This window comes from Orbicella franksi, chromosome 14, assembly GCF_964199315.1.
Source record: "Orbicella franksi chromosome 14, jaOrbFran1.1, whole genome shotgun sequence".
Classification (NCBI taxonomy): Eukaryota; Metazoa; Cnidaria; class Anthozoa; order Scleractinia; family Merulinidae; genus Orbicella; species Orbicella franksi.
The window spans coordinates 16,000,181-16,024,215 of record NC_138158.1 but is presented as its reverse complement, the minus strand read 5'-3'; the positions used below and the strand labels follow the sequence as shown (position 1 = coordinate 16,024,215).

The window sequence follows — 24,035 nt, the reverse complement described above, 5'->3', positions numbered from 1 at the left end:
GAAGTCCACGAAGAGGACATGTGGTTACTGGACAGTATAAATAACCACAGTGGTGCAAAAAGGAGTTACGGAGTTTTGGTTTTATTGCAAAGTATTGCTTTAAAATTTGAGTGGTCGAAATATATGTTTTCTACATCAGAATGCGCAACATTAGGGACTTTGATATACGAGGACGGGAAGACTTCGACGGGCGTGGCAGTGGACGCGGGAACCTGTCGCTATCTCGTCGTATTGCCAAAGACAAAATGCCTAAGAGCTAGTGTATTTTCGACATTTTCGTATAGGACGGCGACGTCAATAACTTGAGCTTCATAAAAGCTTCACAAAACCAATGAAACTCTTTAGCCCCTTTGCAAGGAGCCTCGATTCTGTAGCCTGTTTCTATATTAAATTGGTTATCTCCTGGATATTTCTATGCAAGACATGCGTTGACTACGATATACATGTACAAAGTGACAAACTGGCCTAAGCGCAAAAGTGAAATGAAATTCATGGTAATGAATGTGGTTGATTCACGAACGATATTTAAACTCAAAGTAAATCGGACAAAAATCCTCGGGAGAGTGTCGTAAAATAACATCATGTGGAGAGTCATTGGATCTCCTTAGCACGAATCAGCCACGCTGCAAATCTTAAGTCCTGCCTTGAGCTGCAGCCTTCCGCTGATTAGGATTACGACTCCATCTTCAACTTTAATCCTTCCATTATCTAATACATTGTTTCATTTTTTTGTTTTTGTTTTTTTGTTTTTGTTTTTTGATTTTACATTCTTATGTCGCATATGGCTTCACTCAAACATTCCGATGGTACATACAAGAAAGCCTCTTCGATAAGTGAAAGTCTTAGTTTGAGATAATATCTTGCAAATGGGACAGTCAACCGGACGGCTCTGGGACCAAACACTATGTTTAATATGTCTAACATTTGAAATCGCCTCTACTAGATGTTGTAAAACAGATATCACTCGTGGTTGTTCGTGTAACGATATCATCTACAATCTGCTACTCTTGGCAATACCAACAACTACTTGTACCTGAACACTTCATTTCATAGAGGGAACTTTATAACTACTCTGCTTGGCCATTTTAATTCATTTCAGGCCACAACAGCCGAAAGTAGGTTGAAATTCCAATTAAATTTATATGCTCTTTCACTGACTGTGTTCTGAAGGGTTTGCTCAGAGCTTTTCTTTTTTTCTTGCCCTTTCGCTAAAACCAACACCTCTGAATTCCAATTTGATCTCTAAGTAGTCCATGGTTGTTCATTCTTATTCACTTGCAATTCAACTTCATTTTATTGCATTTTTGATTAACTGCACTAACTGCAGTTGTGCCGGAAGTGACAATAATTGATGTGTAATAACAGTCTGTCATTAAACGAAGACAGGTACTGCTGACATGCCAGCATATTGCTTTGCCACCGGTGTCTGAAGTGCAGTGGGAAAAAGATGCACCTGTGATAGCAAGAAATGATAGTGCGGAGAATAGTGACTCACGAGAGACTATTCCTCAATACAAAGATTACCAATTTAAATAAAATTGTGAGGGTTCTTGTTTCTTCTAGGACTCTTAGGTCATGGTTTCTCAAAACAAAACACACCTTGGATAACAACTGATTTTGTATCTGATGACGTATAAACGTCATTAATAACGAGACAGTGATATCATCAGTAAAAGTGCTAAAAAAAATGGTTTTATTTGTTTACCGAGACTAACTACCAGTAGAAATTTAAAGAAATAGTGTTCAGTTCAAAGAGCCAAGAACATTTTTTTTCACTTGTACCTCGCATTCTTTCTCAATCTATTTTTACCTTTTGAGTAATTGCTTATGTACTTGGATTGTACATGAATTGTTGTTAAAGAGTGTATAATTACATAAATTAACTCAACAGTGAAACCCAACCCACCATTGAATGTGTCAGTTGACTCAAAGACCTCTCGAGTAGTGAATATTTCCTGGATTGCTGGTTTTGATGGGAACAGTGCAATTCAGAACTACACAGTAAAGAGAAGTCTAGATAATGCAGAGTTTGTAGATGCTGTTTGTCAAGGATCCCTGTCAGATAGTTCCTGTGTGGTGTCTAGTACAAATGCTTCTCTTGGAAACCTCTCACCTTAGACATTATATTACTTTAAATTGTTTGTAAGAAACACTAGCACTAGTGATGGGAGCCCTGTAGTGAATATTTCCACAGATGAAGAAGGTGCCGTACATGTATGTAAACAATGTAGTTGTTTCAACATTTACATTCACGTAATCTGTATAACATTTGAATTTATACAACTTATTGCTTTCATCCTCATTACTCAGGCACAGACTTCTTGATCTTTTGATAACAAGGCGACTCACTGATCAATTTCAATATTTTGCGTAATTAAAATGTGACAGCTTTTTTTTAGCCAATTGAAAATAATGTACACAAAAAAAGGCTAATAAATATGTTGGTTGTTTATTTATTTTCTTTATCCATTAACCACTATTGGTTCTTGCAAAGGGTCACTGACTCAGGAAAGAAATTAAGAATAAAAGGTCACCTTCACTATTACTTTTCGGAATTTTTTGCTTTTCGAACTTTTCAGTTCTTTCTTGGCTTGTTTCCTTGTTTACTTGGGTTTGCTGCCTTGCTTCATTCTCTACTCTTTTGTTGCCACATTTTTGTGTGTAATGTTTATGCCAAGTTACTGTTCGCCTTTGAAACTTAAATTAACTTTCTATGCTAGAGCCTGGTGCTGCACCTGAAAGTGTGACAGGACAGAACAGCAGCTCAACCAGCATCTTAGTCATGTGGGATGAAGTTCCAGCTGATCAACAGAATGGTATCATCACGGGTTACACCATTGTTTACAAGTCACAAACAGAAAATAACGATGGAAATGTTCAAGTAAATGCCTCTTTTCGTCAGACAGAATTGACAAACCTAAAGGAGTACGTCAACTACAATATCACAGCTCTTGCATCTACTGTGAAAGGAGATGGACCAGCCAGTGATCCCATTGTTGTAAGAACAGACCAGGATAGTAAGTTATCTTTCTTATCAATTTTTTTTCTAGATGTTTTGGTAATTTCTTAGCGCTTTGTATAGACTGATTGAAAAACTTTAATCAGTAGACGTGTGTCCTTTGAAAGCAACCATTTTTAAGCGATGACGTAGTCGTCGCTTACTGCTGCAAGCTGCATTCTTTTGGATAAGTGGCTTCGCACTTTTTTTCTCGCTACGTTTATGTCGCGCACGATTTACCCCTCTGGGGAAGCAAAATGCACTCTGGGAGCTAGTAAATTTGACACACTAAAAATTCGCCATCTTTGGTTTCGGGGAGTGGGAAACTTTTTCTTTGCGGGCGACCTTTTGAGTTTGTAGGATCCGCGTAATGCCTTTATTTTCAGCTTTTAAAGAAAGATTTTGAGTCTGGATTGTGCTTTATCGAGTATACGAAAATTTGCGACCACGGACAAACTCAAAATAAGAACACATCGTCCATTTATACCACTTTATATCGACGAGCAAGTCTCACACGCAATAGGTCAAGGGTCCGCATTAACTTTACGTATTGGTGAGCGTTGTTTAGGCCGGACCTTTGCCTGTCTTTTGTTGAATTGAATGAACACTGTCAGAGCACTGTATCAGGGTTGGACACTTAATTTTGAGAGCACTCGCCATTCGGGTGACCCTCAAAATGCTCTCGCCCAGACCACTTTTCTCTCGCCCATAAGTTTACCCCCACCACCACCACCACCACCACCCCAACCTGGTATTCCCTTCGTATCACGGGCAGCTTTTGGGGCTTTTTCGTTGTTTTTCCCGTCGACAACTTTAGAAACTCCGGAAATATATTTCCACATTTGTGCCGCGATCAGCTTACTCCATTTTTAAACTTACCGGGAGAACACGCATTCATCAGAGTGCTGAGAAAGTATGGGAAAGCAATTCGCTCTCAACGTCGTTGAGCACATGGCAGACCGAGGATTATTACTTCCATGAACTTCTATTTAAAGACCTTACACCCCAAGAAAACACAATGGAGGCACTTACTTTATATTTCAAATAGTTTTTTCTTTTATTGATGAACCTTCTTGAGATTCCTGCGAGTGCCATGTTTACCTGATCACCGATGGCTCGATCGTGACCAGCAGTATCACTTTGTACAGGTACATGCGTTATGTAATTATCACTAGGGGGAAGCCATATTTGTCAATTTACGACGCCCAATGGAGCCCGATGTGGCCTTACAGCGCCGATTTAACATAGAAATGGGAAGTTTATGTTTAGGGATTTTCTTGGCAATTTAAATAATTTCTTGGTGACAAAAATCGTCCTCCCCAAACGGGCGAGTGATCAATGATCTGCGCTCGCCCGACACTTTAGACACTTGCTTGGGGGAGCGGGCGAGTGCTAATGTCCAACCCTGCTGTATGAGCATTGTATGAGCACTGAAATGTCTGACCTACACTGAAGTGTGTGGAACACGCGATAGGTCAAGGGGCCACATTTAGGTATTGGTGAGCCTTGTTTAGGCCTGAACTAAACTTATCTGTGGGCTGAAATATCGGTGAAATTGAACTTGAATTGGAGAAGAGCATTGAAGAAGTTCTCTGTGAAACCAGTTACGATAGCAGAAAGTAATGGAGAATAGTGTAACAAAAAGGTGAGCTACCTGAAGGTTATGTCTTGATCAGAAATGGTTAAGGTAGCTTAGATTATGGTTTCTTTAATGCAATACAGAGCGGCGGTAGGGTTACACAACATTGATTTGAAAGCCAAAGAAAACTCAAGTCGTGTAAGAGGAAAGTTCTGGTCTATGTTATTGTTTATGTTTTACCTGGAGGCAATATATCTTCCAACTCTAAAAAAAGTAATTCTCTCATGGCAAATGAGTTATTATGGAAGGTTTTGATTCTCTCAAATGTGTGTGTATCGCTTTTACATTCCTTTGTTGATTCTTTTAGTTAACGACGTGGAAATGAATCCTGGGTCTTGTTATCGTGTACATTCGTCTAAAACTGTCAGTGCTGACTATCATAAAGGTGACGTTTCTCTGTTTGGAATGAGTGTTGGTCAACAATGTGTAGCAATGTGTTTGATTGCACGCACGATTTATCTCTCTGTGGAAGCGCACGATTTATCGCTGTGTGGAGGTGAAATGCAGTCTGGGAGCTGGTAAATGAGACACTGACACCAAAAATTCGCCATCTTTGGTTTCGGGGAGTGAGAAACTTGTCCTTTGTGGCGTTCCTTTGCAGTTTCTAGGATCAGCAGAAAGAGTTTATTTGCATCTTTGGTTTCGGGGAATAAGAAGCCTATCCTTTGCGGCTGTCTTTTGCAGCTTGTAGGATCCGCGGAGTGCCTTTAATTTCAGCCTTTAAACGAAGATCTTGAGTATGGATTGTGCTTTATGCAATATCGAATAAATTTGCGTTCACGGGCAAACTTATAATACGAATACATCGTCCATACATACAACTTTAGATCTTCAAGCAAGTCGCACACGCGATAGGTCAAGGGTCCACATTAAATTTACGTATTGGTGAGCGCTGTTTAGGCCAGACTTTTTGCTGTCTTGAAGTGAATTCAATTGAATGAGCACTGTCAGAGCAGTGTATCAGCACTGAAATATCTGAACTGAACTTATCTGTGAACTGTAAGTGTATTGGTGAAAGTTTGGATCTGCCACTGGATTCCTCTTCGGGACACCGATCACAATATTATTTTTACATTGTTTTATGTCATAAAAAAGTCTCAGTACCGGTCGTTTCGTCTATTTAAAACCTTGACCGGCTGCCAGTCATAGTCACAGCGTTTGAGTAAAGTTGGAAACAAGAAGGGATATTTGTGGGAACAGATAATATAGCTAAATTTGAAGTGAAATGAAGATCTTCGTATGAAACAGATCACGTTTCCATTCTTAAAACGTGCATTTAGTTAAGAACTAATTGTCGTGCTGTAATGAAAGAGTTTAACTGTCACACATGATACGAACACAAATTAGGTTTGATTTGTGAAAAACAACCAGAAGACGTGTGATTTAACCACATGATTTACCGCTGAAAAAACATTCACAATGGAAAACAGATTACCTTTGCAATAGAATAGAAAGTCTACAGTAGTGTAATGAAGTCAAGTTACGATTCATTTGCAGTTTTCAGTTTTTTTGTGAACTTTTTTTCTAGTTGATTTTGCAGTATTTCGGTTTGTTGAACGAGTTTACAATTCTGAATTCATATTATTTCTCCCTTTAAGTTGCTATACACCTTTTATGGTGTTACTAGTTTAGTCAAAGTAAAGCTCCTCAGAGAGTGTTAACTTCACCGTTTACCTGCTGTTTTTAACGGGACACAATAAGAAATATTACTGAAATTTGTGAGTTTAAATAGCCACTTACCTTACCAGACGTTTGCGGTGATTAACAAAAATTGAAAGCTAGGCCTCGCCTTCTTGGTTAGCCTTGCTGTGAAAAGAATCTGGGGGATCTGCGTCCTCAGTTAAACGTCATCGCTTCTGCATGCATTGCGTGGCGCTTATTGTAGTTGAAGGAATAGAACTCATGATGCTGAAGTAATTGACCCCAAAATACTGAACGCTTAAGTGGCCATTAGAGCTTTTAGAAGACGTTTTGTGACATACGTGTTAGAGATACTGTAATGCGGTTTCATCAGTTTTCTAGTGATATCCTTCTTACAAACCCCTGGTCTGACATTGCAGAATATCATCTATTAATTAATTAATTAGTCTTATTTTTCTTAAGTAATAAATTGGTTAGTTATTTTAGTTAGTTAGAAGGTTGGTTAGTTATTTGTTCTATTTTATTTAGTTAGTTATTTGCTGGTAGGCGCATTGAGTTGGGAAATGCGCCCTATAAAAATGTAGCTCTTACTATTATCAGTGTTAATTATTTTATTGTTATTATTATTATTATTACTACTATTATTATTATTATTATTATTATTTCCATAGAGTGTAAATTTCGCACCGTGTGACATGTTACCTTGTACCTTTTTGGTATACAGATTAAGAGTCACTGACTGGAAATAACGAGAATGGCTGGCCAGGTTAGAAAAATCGAAAATCCTGAAACTTTGCCTAAAGAACGCTTTTAGGGAGCTACTTTCGAAAATATTATTCCGATTTTCTTAGAATTTAAAGCCTTCGAGAAATTCGCAAAAAACGAAAATATAGCTTTTTCCCTCATTAAATATACAAAAAAATATCTAGAAAATTGACAAAGTTCTCGGTATTCGCGTTGAAACAATTTACAAAACTAGAACACGGGTTAACTTAGCATAAGAGCTTCACTTTTCTTCTATCTAACAATAGGAAGTTTTAAATTTTTCAAGCATTTTGAAGGATTCCGTCGACCGTTGAAGAATTGCCTTTTCAAACCCATATGAAAACGGCAAAAATTGCTTCGTTTTACGAGCTTAAAAAGCATCTTGGTATGTCCGATATGGAACTAAAACAAGTACTGTGCAAAAGAGTGTTGTTTCTACTATAATAACATGGAAAAAAATTTCTGGGCAATCGAGGTTCACACAGGTAAAATGCAAAAGTTCGCGACAGTCTCTTCTCAAATTTGCATAATGCGGTATGTTCAAAGAACTCTATTGTTGAGCACTCTAGTTTGTTTTTGTTCCTTTTTTGCTCCATGCTTTGGGGGAAATATACAAAAAGAGAGTTGATCCATGTCGTTATTACAACATTGTTTCATTATTTCACGCAAGATACAAAAAAACTATAGAGAAAGCCCCAAATATAAGTTCAAAGTTACATAGATTAAACACGCTACATGTATTACGTGACTTGCGTCACGTAAGCTATATTTTCAGTTAGCTCCAGTTGGAATTCCTCGATTATTGAGGTTTAGACACTTGCTTATAATAGAAGCATATATGGGTTTGTCTTTCCCGTCTATACACACTCGATTAGTCTGCAAATATTCGAAAGGAGACTGGTCTTTTAAAGTATTTTTTAACCATTGTGTCTCGATTTTGATCTTGATGGAAAACGGATTAATTATATGCACTAACACCAAGGAAGCAGGTTTTCTTGAAAAATAGAGTAAGAGTGTCTGATGTCTATCCCGCGATCTGACCTCGGTTGGAATTCGGCCTAGTCCAAACGTTGTGCTTCTGCCGTGCCGACCTCAAATAAATTTGACCCGGCAGTGCATGACAAAAAGCTATGAAAGATTGAAACGTCGAATTTCATTCAATCGCGCAGAGGATCGGATGAAGTTTGCTTTGCTGAAGACCTTTTTAAATGCTAAAAAGCAATTGCAGCTGATGCAGCAGGATATGAATTCACAGGGACGGCAGAGTCTTTTTTCAAGTGAAGGGGAGGGGGAAGGTGGGTAGCAAGTTTGTAGAGGGGTCTAAGGGCATCCTCCCCCCAAAAACATTTTAAATCTAGGGGCTTGGAAATGGTATTTTTGACATTTTCCATGGTGTAGCTCTTAAGAAAATCAACCTAGTGGATGAACTATAAAATGACAGGCACTTTTAGAGCATTTACAGCAATATATTTTGAAGGTATTGTGAGCTTGATACCTCTTTCTCAGCCCTCCATGATATATCACGGCCTTAGTACTGACTGACCTGCGCTTTTACACAAGCTAGTCCTCCGTGTGTGGGATGGAAGCGCACGCTGCGGACAGGTTAAAACTATGTTAACATGAAAAACTTCCTACAGATTTGGTACGAGGTTGTAGCTTTGTAAATTCTTGGTAAATCTGTAGTCAACCGGACTTTTTTCGTTTTCTTTCCCTTCTTCTTTATTTCTTCATTTGTACCTCATACTAAAACAAAATAAAATGTCATCGCGGTAAAAAGTGGAGGGTGGGAGGAACTTAAGCCCCACCCCGGCTCCGCTGTCCCTGGTTCAGTTCGGCACGTGCATGGCAAGAGCACGCCGTTCGAAGCCAAGACGCGCTACTGCCGTGCGGAACGGCATTAGGCCTGCCGTGCTATAACTAGTCGCGCCGACTTTAATTCAGCCTGCCAAACTGAGTGCATGCATGGTTTCAAACGTCGTGCTACTGCCGCACTTGAGTCGAAGTTCTCGGTATTCGCATTGAAACAATTTACAAGACTAGAACATCGGATAAACTAAGCATATTGAAAGCTTTATATTAAATTAAATTTTGAGGGGTTCCGTCGACTGTCGATGAATTCAAGTCCTATGGAAACGGCAAAAATTGCGTAATTTTACGGGCTTAAAAGGCGTTTTCGTTTGCCCAATATCGGGTCGAAATAAATACTTTGATTAACTTTTGGTCTTCTTCAATCGGTATTTGGAACAAAAAATCTGGGCAGTGAGAACGCGCGCCAGCAAACACAAACGTTTTTTAAGGTTAGGTGAACTTACTTGCATAATTGACGAAGATTGAAAAGTCTCTTTATAGAACGGACTACTCGATATATTTCTAACAGTGTTTTTTTGTCGTTGTTGTTGTCTTCAATTACTTAGCCTTTTGAAGATTAAGCCCTAAGATGTACGACGAGCACCCCGTTATTTTTATATGAGTCCCCTCCCCCCCGGGGGGAATGTATAAAGTTTGCATGCCGTATAGCGCGACTTATACCGTGCCGAACTGAATTCATAGCCTGCTGCATCAGCTGCCGTTGCTAATATTTGTAGCATTTAAAATGGCCTTCAGCAAAGCAAGCGTCTTCCGATCTTCTGCGTGACTGATTGAACTCGACGTTTGGAATCACCGCTGTTCTCTTGTCATTGCCACTGCCGGGACAAATTTATTTGAGGTCGGAACGGCACAAACGCGACGTTCGGACTAGGCCGAATTCCAACCGAGGTCAGATCGCGGGATAGATTTCAAACAGTCTTACTCTATCTTTACGAAAACTTGCTTCCTTCGTCTGGCTGGATCACGTTAATAAAACCTCTTCCTTTCATTAATTGCATCTAATTAATTCAAGATCAAAATCGAGACACATGCTAAAATTTTCTTTAAAAGACCAGTCTCCTTTCGAATATTTGCAGACTAATCGAGTATATATAAACGGGAAAGACAAACCCTGATATTTCTCTATTATAAGCAAGTGTCTAAACCTCAATAATCTAGACATTTCAATTGGAACTAACTGAAAATATATATTACGTGACGCCAGTAACTTTGAACTTAGATTTTGGGCTTTTTCTGTAGTTTTATGTACCTTGCGTGAAATAATGAAACAACGTTGTAACAATGACATGGATCAACTCTCTTTTTGTATATTTCCCCCAAGGCATGGCCCACAAATGGAACAAAAACAAACTAGAGTGCTCAACAATAGAGTTCTTTGAACATACCGCATTATGCAAATTTGAGAAGAGACTGTCGCGAACTTTTGCATTTTACCTGTGTGAACCTCGATTGTCCAGAAATTTTTTTCCATGTTATTATAGTAGAAACAACACTCTTTTGCACAGTACTTGTTTTAGTTCCATATCGGACATACCAAGATGCGTTTTAAGCCAGTAAAACTACGCAATTTTTGCCGTTTTCATATGGGTTTGAAAAGGCAATTCTTCAACGGTCGACGGAATCCTTCAAAATGCTTGAAAAATTTAAAACTTTCTATTGTTAGATAGAAGAAAAGTAAAGCTCTTATGCTAAGTTACCCCGTGTTCTAGTTTTGTAAATTGTTTCAACGCGAATACCGAGAACTTTGTCACTTTTCCAGATATTTTTTGCATATTTAATGAGGGAAAAAGCTATATTTTCGTTTTTTGCGAATTTCTCGAAGGCTTTTAATTCTAAGAAAATCGGAATAATATTTTCGAAAGTAGCTCCCTAAAAGCTTACTTTAGGCGAAGTTTCAGGATTTTCGATTTTTCTAACCTGGCCAGCCATTCTCGATATTTTCAGTCAGTGACTCTTAAATAATTAAAAGAGACTATGATGGGAACATATAAAATGATTATGATAGCTACCAAAGAAAAAGATTGTTAATAACTGTCCTCACAACATTTATACATATAGGTACGAAAGCTCAACTTGTTTTGAACTTCTATATCAGGACCTGACGGTGCTCCACAAAATGTGAAAGGAGACTACGACAGCTCAACCAGCGTCTTAGTTATTTGGGATGAAGTCCCAGCTGATCAACAGAATGGTATCATCACGGGTTACACAGTTACTTACTACTCACAAACAGAAAATGACAGTGGGAATGTTCTAGCTGGTCCTGATGATCGTCTAAAGGAATTGGTGAATCTAAAGGAGTGGGTCAACTACAATATCACAGTGTTTGCATCTACTGTGAAAGGAGATGGACCAGTCAGTGATCCTGTTATTGTTGTGAGAACAGATCAGGATAGTAAGTAATTACTTTTTTCCTTTCAATTAACATTCGTTCCATTCAATTAATATACTCTGTCAGGAACTCCCATCTGTGAAAAGAAGCTTTTCATGCTCGCATTAGATGTAAATACTGTAGCTTTTCATCCCAAAGTTACTAGCTAAGAGTGCATGTTTGGTGCTGCTGAGAGACGTGATGGCCTAATGGTTACCAGAGTGACAGCCCGGATCGCTCAGTCTTGTTTTGAGCACTGGCCAAGCCATTGTGCTGTGTTCCTAAACACAGCGCTCTTCTCCTATGATGCTTGTCTTCACCCCTGAATTCTTGACAATTGATGAACTGTGAGGACAGTCTAAAAATGCAGGGGGATTGCCTGCAATAGACTACCTGCCCATTTAGGGGGAGTATTTTGATACTTGTAGTTGCTCCCTGCTATAAAAACTCTTACTAAGCTCCGGCAATATTGGTCATTTTGGCCTGAGTACACACCTTACCCTTTTAAGCCTGCAAGAGATGTTTGGTGTAAATTTCAGAAATTGTCACTTACATGTAGCAAGAAAATTACGCCACCCAGCTGCTTCCTCTAACTTAAAGCATTTTAAATGTCTATCTATTCACAAAAGAAAATTTCAGTAGTGCTCAGTAGTCTCTTTTACCTGCACCTCACTCAACATCAATGTTACCTTTACCACACAATTCTCTTACTGATGGCCTTCATTATATTTTAGTGCCAGACTAGTACGCTGGACAAAACTGTTCTGGATCGACGTTTCACCGCAAAAAATTAAAACTAACAAAGTGACACGACTAATTTTGTGATTATCTTAAACTCTACTAAATTCCACACATGTGAACTTATTTTTATATGGATTACGCAAGAAAGGCTTGCGTTACACCTTGTCCAAATTTGGTAACAAAGCCACAAAAGTATGTAAAATCACTTGATTTCTGAGAAATAAGAAACACATTTAGAGTGTTGTTTTGCGAAGAAACTCTTTAAGTGCTTGTTCATTTTTTTGGCAAGATTTTGACAAGAAAGCATGAGAAAGACTTACAACTTTATTTGGCCACTGAAATGCGATACTGTCTTCAGAGACTGATCTTCTTTGAAGTCTTTAAACTGATCTTGCCACTAGACCTATCTTCCGCCTGCTCTGAATATGGCTGCCTTTAGCTCGCGCTTCGCACAAGCCGCAATTGCGCAAGATGCTGCTGTGTTAAAGCATTATTGGCCAAGAACCCCAGACAACGCTATTTGTCCTTTTAGGAAAGTTTTCGGACCTTTTTCCTGGGCTCATCTACTAGGAGCTTGCCATTTTCTCACAATTTCTTGCTTAACAGCTTGAAATAACTTTTTTGGTTTGCCTTGTGGCCTTCAGTGGTAGTCAGGCCACAGCTTGAATCTTTGCTTCTCTAAACCGCTGATGTATTACAGGATTATAGTGCTGTTTAGATGGATATCACTCCTTCTTCATAACATCTCGTCTAATTCATGGAAGAATTCCACAAACGCGCAACGATGTTCTTCGCACAACAACACTGATCTAACACTACCATGTCAATGTAAACTACGAATATTTTTTTCCCTCAGAAATCGCGCAATTTTCCGTACTTTTGTTACTCATTCCGCAAATTTAGATTCTCTGTAACTCAAATCTTCCTTGCATGATCGATGTAAAGATAAATTACCATGTGTGGAATTAAATAAAGTTTAAGACACTCACAAAATTATTTGCATCGCTCTGCTTGTTTTAATTTTTTTGTCGTAAAACGTTGATCCAGAACAGTTTTGTCCAGAGTACTAGCTATTTTCTTCAATTACATAGGTAGACATTGTCTTACACGATCCATGATTCATGTTTCACGTTTCTCAAGTAAGTGACGTTGGAAAAGCTTATGACCCTTGATAGCTATCGGTATTTTCTTTACAGAAATACTTAAGCCTAGTCACTTTCTTTGCAAATTAAGTAAACTTGATTTACTTTTTTTTTTTCATCAGAACCTGACGGTGCTCCACAAAATGTGAGAGGAGAGAACAGCAGCTCAACCAGCATCTCAGTCATGTGGGATGAAGTTCTAGCTGATCAACAGAATGGTATCATCACGGGTTACACAATTACTTACAAGTCACAAGCAGAGAATGACAATGGAAGAGTTCAAATAAATGACTCTGCTCGTCAGACAGAATTGACAAATCTGATGGAATATGTCAAATACAATATCACAGTGCTTGCATCTACTGTGAAAGGAGATGGACCAGCCAGTGGTCCAATTGTTGTTAGAACAGACCAAGATAGTAAGTAATATTTCTTATCACGATTTTTTGGTGTATGTTTTGGTAATTCCGTAGTTAATAGAGTTTCCTATCAAGCTCTCCTTTTGGTCATTAAGGTAATTTTTGATTTATGCCATTTCACTAAGAGACTATTGAAGTTTTTTATTGGTTTAAGTAACTGGCTACATTGTAGAACGCTACAGATGTTTGGTATTCAGTTTTAATGGAAAGTGGCGAAAGTCTTGAGAACACAAAGCTCAGTAGTTGTTGTTTGTACTTCATTTGTTTTGAGATCTAATGAGCATGCCAAAGGAAGTCGTATTGACCTTAACTGGAAGAAACAGATTCTATCTGATGTTGTAAGTAATAACCGTCAGGTTATCGTTCTGTTACAGTACGTTTTCTCTTTTTATTTTAATTTTTTCTCCAGCTTCTCAGCGGTCCGGAATCCTAAATCCTTAAATTTGATTGGCCTATCGTGTGCGCTTTAGCGGTCCAGATTTTCCTATCCGGACCTGAGTATGGATCACTCCTAAATTGTCAACTTTGGCAACTTTTCAAGCTTTTTGTTACCCTGCAGAACAACGTAAAGTGGAAGCATTCAACACTTTGGCAATTTTTCAAGCATTTTTATCGCTTTTTGTGCCTGGATCGTCTAACACGTGCGTACGCCAGATTTGAACTGAACTGCTTTAATTAAAACTCAACACGAAAGTTTCTTTCAAAGCAATACCGTGGATAAGAAATAAACACGATGACGTTATTTGCCGGCCTTGGTCATTCCCTACTGGGAACCATTGAGTAAGGCGCGACGCCGCATACTCAAGACCTCGTGCACAGTTTTTTCCAATACGGACCTGCGGCCGGCAAATGGCATATATATACACAATGCATTATTTGTTAGTCACGAAACTAAAGTTAAAAAGAATTACATGTATGACAAATGTAAAATAAACAAACAGCTAGTCACCATCGTGTAACTAGGTACTAAGGCCCAGCCACATTCGTTACAATATAATTCAACTTTTAACTTCTATATCAGAACCTGTTGGTCCTCCAGAAAGTGTACAAGGACAGAACAGCAGCTCAACCAGCATTTTATTTATATGGTATGAAGTTCCAGCTGAACAACAGAATGGTATCATCACGGGTTACACCATTACTTACAAGTCACAAACAGAGAATGACATTGGAAATCTTCAAGTAAATGGCTCTGCTCGTCACACAGAATTGACAAATCTAAAGGAGTATGTGAACTACAATATCACAGTGTTTGCATCTACTGTGAAAGGAGATGGACCAGCCAGTGATCTAATTGTTGTTAGAACAGACCAGGATAGTAAGTAATTTGTATTGTAGGATACATTTGTTCTGGTTGGAATGGCGGTTTCTTCTTACAGGTTCATGCCGTCATTACAACACTTGATAACTCTTCAGTGGAGATAAACTGTGAATTTTTTATTATTATTATCCTGATAAAATAATTCATGATATGAATGTAATTATCTTAAGAGAAGTTGTCTCGTTGTCACATATCAGAAAAGTATCTTTTTTCCTCACCTGTATTCCACGGGCCAATAATATTTGACCTTATTATATTTCTCAGTTAGTACGCGCGCTGTCATTGGTCAATTGAGCGGGCCGTAATCTACTGTACGGCCCGCTAAAATTTGAATCCGTTATTGTTGCCAAAATGTTTCGTGATTTATCGCCAAGTTTCCTTAACTTTTTTAGCAAGTAAAAGTTTAAAACTTTCTTTTACTTCTGAAATTGTATATTAAAACCTGCTAACGACGTAAGAGTCACTCAAAAACGATTTCAAATTGACTCGTTTTGCTTTCGAGGTGCGTCAGAAATTTGAAGCCATTCCGCGTGAGTAGAAATCGTTCCCGAATCCGTCAGATACACAGTAGAGACATAATAAATACCTTACTAACCTCGTTTTCTCGGTCCGTACTGTAAGTTACGGAACCTCGTTTTTCCCCTTCGATTTATGGCCCGCGCGATTCGCGCTTGGGCCATAAATCGATTGGGAAAAAAACTCGGTCCGTAACTTACAGTACGGCCTGCAAACTCGGTTAGTAAGATGTATGTATTAACGGGGTGGCCGTATCAACGGGGTAGGGTCAAATTTCATGACTAGTCTAAATTGATTAATGTCTAAACAGAAGCTATTAGATATACCACAATTACACATCTCAACAACTGTTCTTTAACAAGCTCCCGAATTGCAGATATAAATTTTTAAAAATTGAAGCTTCGACAACTACATGCAATATTAACAATGGAAAGATGAATAATACTGGTTTGAGTGGCCGTGTAAACGGGGTATAATTATAAAGGATTATGGAGGTTGGGATTTCAGAATGTGGCCATTAGCCTTATTAACAGGGTGGCCGCATTAACGGGGTTTTCTTATAAGAAAATGTATGGGCGTTTCGCCGGGACAAAAAAAGTGGCCGTGATAACCAGGTGACCCTTAGGCGGGGTTCCACTGTATGTACAATTTCCCAGTATATAAAGCAACTAAAGTTGGGAAGGCTTATGGTAATAATGAAAATTGGACTGATGTTTGGCGTTAAGATTCTGACTACGAAGACTCAGACTACGGCTGCCATTGAGAAGAAAATCATAAATGTCTTTCGAACATGTCAGAAGCGCGCTTGCAATAGCTTATGCCGATGGTTTTCTAGATGATGAAGAGGTTTTGTTTCGTTACAATCACTATCTGCTTATTAATCCACATTGCCAGAGTGGGATTCTGTTCTGTTTCGATGTGAACACCTTGCAGATTCCGGCACGTTTCAAATGTCCCCAAGGAACAGTTTGCAGTGGAATGGAAGGACTTTGTTAACAAAAGCACATATTTCGAACAAAGATTGAAATTCATCTTTGAAAAGTCGTAAAAAAGTGAATTACCTGCTCTGCCCTCCCGTCGACATCCTGCGAAATCTGTTGGTAAACAAACCTATTTTAGGGAACGCGAGTAATCAGAGCCGGAAACGCGTCAAAATCGGCGACCTTTGCTCTGCTTTCACTCAAATCTATTCGCTAAAGACTGTTTATACCGAGAAGAAGTGACTTTAAAAAAAACATTTGACAATAGAAAATTGCGACAGAAGATTTCTTAAAAGCATTCTAAGATTTAGAAAGCGAAAAAGCTGAATTAAAATCGACGACGTTTCGACGTTACCGTAACGTCTTCAGTTTAGCATGTCAAAAAATGTATAAAACGAAGATATATGAGTAATAACGAAGAGGCAAGATTTGCTGTTACTCCGAGTTTCGTGCTTACGCACTCAGCTCATATACTCAGCTCTACACTATATGTGTATTGAGCACTATTTTAATGGGATCTGCTACTTCCTCATATGGTTAAAACGAAGATATATAAATACTAAGACAAACAATAAGTGATGAAAATAATTTACAAGTAAACAGAGTTTCGCACGTATGGAGTCCGTTTGGACGTTCAAATTAGGTTTGAATTTCTTGATGTAACGCATTTCAAACACTAAACAATCAAATTAGCCTTCGCACTTTCTCAGAATCTTGAAATGGCTCCCATTCAAAAGATCGCTGCTACCATGCGCTTCATGAAAATGCTCGCCGATTGCCGAATTCTTGTGTTCAGCAACACGTTGAAAAAGGTGTTTGGCTGTGTAGCCGACATAATCTGCATCGCACAGATAACATACAAAATGATAAACAACGCATTGCTGATTGACAATTGACGGCTTGGCTTCTTTAGGTTCGAGATCGTGCTCTAACTTCTTGCTTACAAACACTGGCTGCAAAGTGGGGCCAATCTTATTACTAAGATCACGCAACTGCCTCCGAACAGCAATAGCTGAAACTTGATCTTTGAATGGTAGACTAATTCTTACTATGTTGCTCTCGTCAGCATTTCTCTCCGATATGCTTACTGAATCAAAATTGGAAAAAGTAGAATCTATAAGACTCAACGGGTAATCAAGACGACTAAAACTGGTGCGCAATTTGGCGCATTATTCATCAAAAGCCTCTGTTTTGGACGATAACACATAAGCGCGATGTAGCATTGTTTTTAATAAAGAGTCTTTATAGCGTTTATCAGTATGACTATGAAAATGTAAGAGCAAGCCAGTATTGATTGACTTTCTATAGACTTCAATTTCGAGTTTTGTTCCATTCTTGATGATTTCAATGCCGACGAAAGGGATCCTATCATCTACAGGAGGCTCCATCGTGAACGTTAGACTAGGATGTAGGCCATTCAGGGTGGGAAGAATTATAGTGGCAGCATCAGTATTTGGCATTCTTGCAAGAGTATCATCAACGTATCTTCTGTACAGATGAGGCATCAAGCTATCGCGTGTGAGTGTCTCTTCGAGGTGGCACATGAAGACGTTCGCCATTAGGGGGCCCAAAGGGGAGCCCATAGCCACTCCATCCGTTTGTTCGTACAACTGATCATCAAACTGAAAGAGTTGATTGGTTGTGGCAATTTCAAGTAACTTAACAAGCTCATCTCTTTGCAAGATGTTGATAGTTTCCTCCAACGGCACATTGGTGAAGAGACCTGTAACGTCATAGGAGACCAGAATGTAGCGTTGTGGGCAACTCTTTCTCTTTCTGAAGGAGCGGGTGGCAGTGTTTAGGTGGTCGCCCACGGGTTTTCGGTCGCCTGTACTTGTTGCGAAAAATTGTCTAAGTCAAGTTCTAGAACAATCTAGAACCGCAAGTCATTCAGCCGTGACCAATTGGTATAAGAACATTCCAGAACATTCTAATTTGTGTGTAATTACTCAGATTAGAAACTGTGTCAAGCGACTTAATTTAGCTCCTAATAGAAGTTTCTAGAACTTTAAGCCTCATGTATATTAGAGCGAGAGTTTCTTCTGTAAGAGAGATTGCATTTGGTTCAAATTTGAAGAAGCTTAGTGCTGTAACTTCGTGAAGTTATCTTACGGAAATGAATTAGTTTGTTACTGTTACCAGCGATCCTGAGTTTTGTCTGGAACAGCCCTGCTCTGCAACGATACTCGTAACAGTAATCAACGTGAATAAATTTGGAAGTGTTGTCAACCGAAGCAGTGCTCAGAAAGCGAATACATTCAGTTTTGCAAAAATGAAATTTAGAAATCGATAGAGGTTCGAAATTCAAAAAAAAAAAAATACTTGCGTAGTCCCCACTACACAAAACAGCCTGACCTCTCCCAGTAGCTAGCGATTAGACGACGGACTACGAAAGTTACGTGCCAATGAGCATGCACACTAAACTTCAAACCAGGTCCGAGGCGCGTACTAACGTAGTCCGTAGTGACCGTATCTTAAAGTGTTTAATAAATTACTGAACAACCACCACGTTGGTTGCAATATAATTCTGCTTTCAATTCTATATCAGAACCTGATGGTACTCCACAAAATGTGCAAGGACAGAGGAGTAGCTCAACCAGCATCTTAGTCATGTGGGATGAAGTTCCAGCCGAACAACAGAATGGTATCATAACGGGTTACACCATTACTTACAAGTCACAAACAGAGAATGACGATGGAAATGTTCAAGTAAATGCCTCTGTTCGTCAAATGGAACTGACAAATCTAAAGGAGTATGTCAACTACAATATCACTCTGTTTGCATCTACTGTGAAAGGAGATGGACCACTCAATGATCCCATTGTTGTAAGAACAGACCAGGATAGTAAGTTATCTTTCTTATCAATTTTTTTTTCTGGATGTTGTCATATTTTCTTAGTGCTTTGTATAGACTAATTGAAGAAATTTAATCAGTAGAAGTGTGTCCTTTGAAGGCGACTATTTTTGTAGTTGAAGGAAAAGAACTCATCATGTTGAAGTAATTGAGATCAAAATACTGAACACTTAAGTGGCCATTAGAAGTTTTAGAAGGCATTTTGCGACATACGTGTTCGAGATGCATGTAATGCGATTTCATTTTCTACTGATGTCCTTCTTACAAACCCCTGGTCTGACATTGCAGAATATCATCTATTAATTAATTAATTAATTAATTAATTAGCCTTATTTTTCTTAAGTAATAAATTGGTTAGTTATTTTAGTTAGTTAGAAGGTTGGTTAGTTATTTGTTCTATTTCATTTAGTTAGTTATTTGCTGTTAGGCGCATTGAGTTGGGAAATGCGCCCTATAAAAATGTAGCTATAACTATTATCAGTGTTAATTATTTTATTATTATTATTATTAATATTATTATTATTATTACTATTACTATTATTTGCCCTTCTTACATGTACAAACCCCTGCTCTAACATTGCAAATATCATCTATTAAGTAATTAATTTGGCTGTTATTTTTCTTAAGTAATAAATTTGTCAGTTATTTTAGTTAGTTAAAGGTTGGTTAGTTAAGTATTTTGTTCTATTTCATTTAGTTAGTTATTTACTGTTACGCGCATTGATCGAGTTGATAAATGCGCCCTATCAAAATGTAGCAGCTATGATTATCATTATTATTGTTAATTATTATTATTAATATTATTATTATAATTATTATTATTATTAATTTCATAAAGTGTAAATTTCGCACAGTGTGACATGTTACCTTGTACCTTGTTGGTATACAGATTAAGTAATTAAAACAGACTAGATAGGAACATACAAAATGATTATGATAACCAATAAAGAAGAAGATTGTTAATAACTGCCCTCACAACATTTACACATATATGTGCGAAAGCTCAACTAACCAATCATGCTAAGCGGCTAACTTGTTTTGAACTTTTACATCAGAACCTGATGGTGCTCCACAAAATGTGACAGGACAGGTTGGCAGCTCAACCAGCATCTTAGTCATGTGGGATGAAGTTCCCGCTGATCACCAGAATGGTATCATCATGGGTTACACCATTACTTACCACTCACAAACAGAGAATGACAAAAACAGAGTTACAGCTGGTGCTGAAGAGCGTGAAAAGGGATTGACCGGTCTAAAGGAGCACGTCAACTACAATATTACAGTGTTTGCATCCACTGTGAAAGGAGATGGACCAGCTAGTGATCCTGTTAATGTTGTGAGAACAGACCAGGATAGTAAGTAACTACTTTTTTCTTTTCAATTAACATTCGTTCCATTCAATTAATATACTCTGTCAGGAACTCCCATCCGTGAAAAAAAGCTTTTCATGCTCACATGAGAGATAACTAGCTTGTCACCTCAAAGTTAGTAGTTAAGAGACTAGAGCGCACGTTCAGTGCTGCTGAGAGATCTGATGGCCTAATGGTCAGCAGAGTGACAGCTCGGATCGGTCAGTCTTGTTTTGAGCACTGACCAAGCCATTGTGTTGTGTTTTTAGACAAAGCCCTCTTCTCCTATGATGCTTGTCTTCACCCCTGAATTCTGGCCAATTGATGAACTGTGAGGACAGTCTGAAAGTGCAGGGGGACTACCTGCAATAGACTACCTGCCCATTTAGGGGGAGTATTTGTGATACTTGTAGTTGGTTCATGCTATTAAAACTCTTATTAAGGACGGTGCCTACTTTTGTTAGTGTGCACACGTTCTGTGCATCATGCAAGGCATGGTTTAAGCGCCACGCACGCGCTTAGGTTGACAATGACACAATCAACTACGCTACTACGTATGGGTTATTGACCAAGTGTGAAGTCGAGATGGCTGGATATTGGCCAAGTTCTCTTTTTGCGTGTTTATGGACCGAGACGGAGTCGAGATCCATAAACTCGGAAAAAAAAAAGAACGAGACCAATATCAAGCCATCTTGACCGAACAAGCTTGGTCAATAAAGGATTTATTATATGGCTTTCGGGAAATTTTTCTCGCGGGACACGGCGGGTAGTCCCGAGCGGGCAAGATAGCTCCATCTTGCCCGCTCGGGTAGCCAATCAGAGCGCGGGATTTGATTCATCTTGTCCGCTCACGGAGCTAGCCATATAATAAATGTAAGTACACGACTAAAATGAAAGCAAAATTTTCCTACTGAGACCAAATCACGTTTATTGAACCTGTACTTAAACCAGGAACACCAGTATATCGATAACCACCAACTGTTAACGTCTTCAAGCTGAAAAACTAGCTGTTATCTGTCGAAAATTAAACTGAAATCCAAATGTAAACATGTACCTGCAGATGGCTTAGTGCACGCGCAAAACAAATGATATTTAATTGAATAATATTTAGGTTCTCCTTTTCATTGAACAGCTCTAACTTAGTATTTCATGGCCTTATATTTTTTTCGCTCATCTTTGCTTTCGTTAGTTGTTAGAATAGTGTATTAGGAGCAGTAGTAGTATTGTATCTGTTAGTTGTATTAGTATAATTATTATTATTATTATTTAATATTATTATTTGTCCCTATTAATAATATCATTGTTATTTTGGATGAACTCCTGTTAACTAGACGCCTTGCTGCGTGTACACAGGCAGTGGTTATACTGAGAAGCACTAGCTATATTGCAATTGACCTAAATGTTCTGCATTTGAAGTGGTACGAAATTCAATCGAATCGATGTGCTTAAGTTCTTCTGCTTTTGATTGCATTTCTTGGAATCGGTTAATAGCTTATTACACGTTTGCAGGTCTTTAGGGCTTGAAAAGAGTCAAGGTCTTTATATCAGCCTATAAACGTTTCAGTCTATTTTCCTCAGCCTTTGTCGTTGTTATTTGCGTTTCTCAAGCAAGCGAGACATTTTGAATTTCCGAGTTATGACGGTGCGTGACACACACCTACGAACGCGTTTGTCGAAAAACATATACTTATGTCGTGATTTTTAGCCCAATCAGCAGTTAAAGTACCAGGAAAAGTGGTTATGTAAATGCTTGTTTGTTCAGTACAGATGATCAGTCGCCTAGATAGCCAAAGTAAGCTCCAGATGTTTACACGATTTTCCGGCCGCAATGTTGGCGTACCGCGGAGGTACTGGTCTCTGTAAATTTGTGCAAAATATTTCGACGAATATCTGAGCTTGAGAAAACGCACAGACTTAAAAATTAGCGAAGTGTCATCTTTATTAATCTCCTATAACATCACAATTTCTTGATTTAATCCACTAAATGGTTGTCGAATAAATTTTTTATTGCGTCAGGATTGCGTGACAGTGCAAGCCAAGAATTGTTTTGCTGGGGCCAACATACATGTACATTAGTTTCTTTCAGCTTAAATGTACAATAATAGGCCCTTTGCACGATCAGGTCACATGGTACAAAATCACACATGCTGGTGAGCAAGTTGCGTAGTGGGACTTCCAAAACAATGCAACTCGTACCAGTCCACCTGGACCTGCCTTTGTTTTGGTATTAAGGCCCAGCCACATTCGTTACAATATAACTCAACTTTTAACTTCTATATCAGAACCTTTTGGTCCTCCACAAAATGTACAAGGACAGGTTCGCAGCTCAACCAGCATCTTAGTTACATGGGATGAAGTTCCAGCTGAACAACAGAATGGTATCATCACGGGTTACACCATTACTTACAAGTCACAAACAGAGAATGAAAATGGAAGTGTTCAAGTAAATGGCTCTGTTCGTCAGACAGAATTGACAAATCTAAAGGAGTTTGTGAAATACAATATCACAGTGTTTGCATCTACTGTGAAAGGAGATGGACCAGACAGTGCTCCAATTGTTGTAAGAACAGACCAAGATAGTAAGTAATCTTTTTTATCAGGTATTTTGGGGGATGTTTTGGTAATTTCGTAGTGAGCAGTTTTTCTTATCAAGCTTTTCTTTTTGTCGTGGTGGTAGTTTTGACAGATTCGTGTCCTTTCACTAAGAGGATTTGGGACTCTGGTCTGTAGAGGTTGCGTGTGAAAGTCTTCTGTAGGTAGACTATTCTACTAGGAATGGCTTGTATTCAAAAATGATGGAAGGTTTTCAAGTCTTGAGAACACACAACTCAGTAGTTGTTTTGAGACTTTAATGTAATGAATAAGGAATTTAAGTAGTATCGAAGCAAAGATGGATCATCTGGAAAAAAATATACATATTCTGATTCTTTGATCAAAAGAGAGTTGCTAAAGCAAAGAAGTGAAAAAAATTACTGAAAGATTTAATACTCGACGTTTCGGTGTCATCATGACGCAATGATCGAAAGAAAATAAGTGCAAGAAAGTGAGTATTTAATTCAGGTAGAGATTAAAATTGACATTCTAATTAGATGGCTATGTTAATTGTCAGGTCGAGCTTACTTTTTATTTGCTTTCTCATACCTATTTTTTCTTGATGATGACTCCAAAACGTCCAGTTCAAAATCTCCCACTAATGATTATCTGTAATTGTAAGTAATAGCTTTCATATTATCTTTCTGATACGTTTTCCCTTTTCATGTACTCGTAGTAAATGTTCACGATACCCAAGGAAACTAATGTTGAAAAGGCTTATGACAAGTATGAGAAATCAAACAGGTTGTCAGCAATGTCTTGCTGGTGACTGATGCCCAGTCACATTCGTTACAATATAACTCAACTTTTAACTTCTATATCAGAACCTGTTGGTCCT

The 24,035-nt window shown here is 38.4% G+C and overlaps 1 protein-coding gene and 1 pseudogene across 1 annotated transcript in view; one reads left to right on the top strand and one right to left on the bottom strand.

Annotated features, from left to right (window-relative positions):
* Window positions 1-24,035, top strand: part of LOC145467312 (uncharacterized) — a 166,733-nt gene that overhangs the window by 102,487 nt on the left and 40,211 nt on the right. The window contains exons 36-42 of the mRNA XM_081450852.1: window positions 2,721-3,017; window positions 11,008-11,307; window positions 13,289-13,585; window positions 14,607-14,903; window positions 18,951-19,247; window positions 20,312-20,611; window positions 22,888-23,184. Of these exons, the coding sequence (XP_081306978.1) occupies window positions 2,721-3,017; window positions 11,008-11,307; window positions 13,289-13,585; window positions 14,607-14,903; window positions 18,951-19,247; window positions 20,312-20,611; window positions 22,888-23,184 (2,085 nt within the window). The remainder of the gene's footprint in view (window positions 1-2,720; window positions 3,018-11,007; window positions 11,308-13,288; window positions 13,586-14,606; window positions 14,904-18,950; window positions 19,248-20,311; window positions 20,612-22,887; window positions 23,185-24,035) is intronic.
* On the bottom strand, window positions 16,254-18,815 carry LOC145468649 (uncharacterized; annotated as a pseudogene).